The 4,652-nt window shown below is 29.8% G+C and overlaps 1 protein-coding gene across 2 annotated transcripts in view; it reads left to right on the forward strand.

Annotated features, from left to right (window-relative positions):
* Positions 1–4,050, forward strand: part of dx (deltex) — a 17,757-nt gene extending 13,707 nt beyond the window's left edge. For both annotated transcript variants that reach the window (XM_014420779.2, XM_024361015.2), the window contains exons 10-11: positions 749–922; positions 3,911–4,050. In XM_014420779.2, coding sequence (XP_014276265.1) covers positions 749–922 — 174 coding nt within the window. In that variant the 3' untranslated portion in view covers positions 3,911–4,050. The remainder of the gene's footprint in view (positions 1–748; positions 923–3,910) is intronic.
* The last annotated feature ends 602 nt before the right edge of the window (positions 4,051–4,652 follow it).

Consider the following 4,652-nt stretch of genomic DNA (forward strand, 5'->3'; position numbering starts at 1 on the left):
TATATATAAAAATAACTATGAGAGATAGTTGACCGTGGATGACATACGAGGGGAAGATGGTTGGGGGTGCGGTCAAAGCGAAACACAAGCTAACAGGTTCGTTTTATTCTCTTTTTTTTCTTTCCCCTTTCTTTATTTTACCATCCCTTCTTTTCTCCATTTTTCTTACCCACGTTATTAGTTATGTTCACTATATTATTATTGGTGTTTTCAAAAAAAAATTTTTTTTTTCTATTCATTTCTTATGTTATACTTTACTTATATTTTGCCTTTTTATTAATTATTATTGTTACATATATTTTCTTTTTCTTTCCATATTTCTATTTTTAAATTATTAATAACTAATATGTTCATACTTGTTTGAATTATATAACTTCATTTTTATTTCATTTCCTTAATTATGTTATTTTACCCACTTTTTCTATTATCTATGTATACATTTTATTAATTCTATTTTGTAAAATTGATTCATTTCATGTTATTCTGTTTATACTTTCTTTTTTATTTTCTATACTTACTGTGGTTGTTATCTTGTTCTGTTCTTAGCCCTGAAGAAGGCTAGAAACTCTAGCCGAAATGTTGGCACAATTAAATAGGTTACACTAACTTATTTGTGTTTCACTTTGACCACACCTCCTACCATCCTCTCCTTGTATATATGAATATCTTGAAACCTTAGGTTAATTTATCTTTTTAAAGGAACTTATTTAATCAGAGAAAAAATAATTATAGAAATTCTCCTTGTTAGGTGGCTTGGGAGCGACGTCTTGTATTTACAGTCGGTAGATCACTTACCACAGGCCGTGAAGATGTGATTACCTGGAACGGCATTCATCATAAGACAGAGCCGAATGCTGCGCTCGAGCCTAACTTCTTGGACAACTGCATCAAGGAACTGGCTCTTCTTGGTGTCACTAACTGAGTCAGTATCTTCTTTCTCAAATCATATGGTTTTTGTTTAAAATATTTATATTTTTTTTAATATGTTAAGGATCAATTTTGCTTAAAATTGCTCAGAAGAAGTTTACCAAAATAACTTATATAATTTTTATTTTTGATCAAGAATGACATTGAACTTACAAAAAATTGAATAAATGCTAGAATTTATAGTTTCCCACTATAAGACTACTATGATTGAATAGTTTTCACTATTCAAAGAAATAGTGGGAGAAAAGACTGGTTCTGGCCCAGGGCTTCAGAGCAATATGGCGGTGCCCATTCCCCATCAAAAATTCTAACCTATACCTGCTCCATCTAGCGGATTTTTTCAGATTTAACTTACAACCTATTTATCTCTCTCATCTAATTTTTAAAAAAAATTTAATTATAAAAAAATTAATAGCACTTTTATTTAACTAGGTCAAAATATGAGGAGGTTTAACACCTCTGGACTAATCGCCTCAATTCTCAAGCACCTTTCTATTTTTGAATGCCCTCTTGTTCTCTTTCGTAACCAACCTCATAAGTTCCTTAAATTCTTTACTTTGTGTGAAGTGCATTTTCAACTCATTCCAACTTATATTTTATATTGTGTTTGTAATAAATACAGGAGGGTAAGAAAAAAAAAATACCATACTAATGTCATCATTCAGTACACATAAGCTATTTTCAGGAGGCACTATCCCTTGCATAGAACTAAGCTTCCCACTAGGCATATACTCGACTGTTTTTCAGGCAGAAGTGTTTGCCATTTTGTCGGCAGCTACATGCCCTGAAGTCACCAGTTGTGAAAGGATAGTTATGGCCATCTTTTCAGATAGTCTGTCTGCCCTTGAGACACCTAAAGTCACTTCTACATTGGTGAGAGAGTGCAAACTTTTAGCGAGCTAAAATAACCTTGGATCCCCGGACATGAGGGAATCACAGGTAATGAGAAAGCTGACCCAGCTCGCTAGAAACAGGGCTGAGCACCCTTCTGTAGGGCCAGAACCATTCCTATGCATTTCTAAAATGCATCAGTGAAAAGATGTCCTTGAGTGGACATGGAAGATAGCAGGCAAGGAGTGGAGGGAATGTATAAGTGCTAAGACAGGCCAAGGTACCAAGTGGCAGCTGGGGCTAAACAGAAATGAAATCTGATTGATAATAGGAGTTGTTACAGGTCATTGCAGACTTAAAAGAAATCTTAAGATTTGTGGAGTAGTTCGCAATGAAACCTGCCGCTTATGTGGACATGTCCCGGTACACGTCACTAAGATATAGGCTTCTAGGTTCTGATAGAATCCTAGTATATGAGGCTTCCTCTATAGATTGGGTGTCCCATTTAAATTTCATTAGAAAGTCAAAAAGGTTCAATATAGAGGAATAATAGTCATTATAAGAATTATTCTATTGGTCTATCTTAGGGTTGGCAAAAAGGACCAGTAGGCCCACTTACCGGACTCCTTTCCCTATCATTACCAGTACCTGCTTTGATCAAGGGTATCAACTAGGGTTTATACAAAAACCGACATTTTAGAAAACCGGTTTTTGAATAGTAATTTTTCCAGAAAACCGGTTTTAACCGGTTTCGAATTTTTATAAAAAAATTTAGAGTGATTAAAAGCAGTTTTTGACTGAAATTATTTACTGTTCAATTTTATTGATAGTAAATTTTTTTTATGCAATTTAGTAGAACAAAGAAATAATAGTTGACCAGGATTAAATAACTTTAAAAACAATTATTCATTGTCTATGCATAATTTTCACATATAAGGATGTAAATATTTTTATAATAGTGAAACGAGTTATTCAGCAAAGGGTTCGAATAAATAAAAACAATATATTTTAATATGTTTATAATAACCATATTATTTTTTAAAAAAACAATGTTATTAGATACAGATGGATACTTATTAAAAACAATTAGAAAATATATAACTGTGTATTATATAATATAAATTATAATCAAAGCCAAAATACAAGAGTAAATAAAGTTTATGCATACATACTTATTAAAATAAATTTTAGTTTTAAAGACAATTAAGCAAAAGACCGAGTATTTTCTATTCTGGGCAATTTTAATACAAATTTGAATATTCTATTTATTTTTTTGTTTAATGAAATATGATTTCAGAAAACAGAGGCGTCTATTGATTTGCTATTTAGCCCTGTCCTTAGTTTATTCATAAAATTCCCCGAAATAGAAAATACCCTTTCACTTGTAAGGAACTAGGCTTAATCTATTTTAAAGCCTGATATAATAATTCGATATTTTATAGAAAACCGATATTTTCTACTAAAAAACCGGTTTTCGAATTTCATAATTTTCCCCAAAAAACTGGTTTTTAAAACCATGTTTTGAAAACCGACAAACCCTAGTATCAACTCAATAAGCGATCTTTTATTTATTTAGATTCTACAAAATAAATTGCACAAACCTACAAAACAAATTGGTTTACTAAAGGATCAGAGCAAATAATTAAATTTAAAATATATTAATTTCCAGGTTGATACCGTTTTGATCTAGGTATGTTTTGTCTCAGATTAAAAATGATTTTTACTAGAATACTAACACCACTTGTTGGAAATTGGTTCATTTCTTATATTTAGCTAAATGTTTGTAGCAGCACAGCTATCTTCCTATCAATCAATCAGCTCCTCCTCAAATAAACTAAATATCATGGTAACAGAGGTCTAGTTATTTAGGTACTCTCTCAACAGCTGATGTATAAAGTGCTAATGTTAATTTTATTTATGCCAGCTATGTTTTGTTTAATTTTTCAATTTGTACAGTTTATTTTGTTTTATATAAAGTCTTTAATTGTAATTGACCAGAGCTCGGATTGTAAGTTGAATTTATATTTTATTTTTATTTTGGATATTATATTTTTTAAGGAGCGAAAGTGTATTAACTTTCTTTATTTATAATTGATATAAGAATTAAGGGTAATTTATTTAGTTAATCTGATGATAACATCATAAATTTCAGATATGGAGCATTCTTAGCTGTAGGAAGGTGCTTTCAGTAACAGTTCGGAATTGAGATTATATACTTTCACTTCTAGAAATTATCTTTGAATATTAATTTTTGTCTCGAATAAAATAATTTTATTTTAGTAATATAAAAAAAAAAATTGTTTTTTATTCTGTTAAAAAATGTTTTGATGAGAAAATGTTTTAGATTGAGATTTATATATCGATAGCCTAAGAAGTGATACTTTGTTTCTCCATGACAAAGACTTTACACTAGACATCAAAAATAGTTTTAAGATACAGTTTATCTAAAAATTATCATGACTCAAGAGGAACATTAAAATACAATATTTTTCAGTAATCTTATGCTATAATTAATAAAGTAGTTAAAATAACTAATTGGAAGATTATTTTAGTTCATGTAAAGTTATTAAGTTTCAATTCTTAGGCATCGATTGTTGTTTATTAAGATAGCTTAGTACTAAGATATTTAAAACAGACTATTATGATAAATTCAGATTTTAGTCTGGCTAAACTTCCAATTTGATTGGTTGGTATCAGTCTTCTTAAATGCTTTAATATTTGTTATGAGTATTTGATAATTATATTGAATAATATTTTTAAAGTAAATTATATTCCTATTATGATACAGTATTGAAGCAATCCTTATCTTGCCAAGTATCTGAATAGTTCTGTTATTTTAAATGTGATATAACAATTAGTTATACTGTATCTTAATTAGAACTGATCACTTAGTG

The sequence above is a fragment of the Halyomorpha halys genome, unplaced genomic scaffold (genome assembly GCF_000696795.3).
Source record: "Halyomorpha halys isolate HHAL.00 unplaced genomic scaffold, Hhal_1.1 Scaffold291.1, whole genome shotgun sequence".
Lineage (NCBI taxonomy): Eukaryota > Metazoa > Arthropoda > Insecta > Hemiptera > Pentatomidae > Halyomorpha > Halyomorpha halys.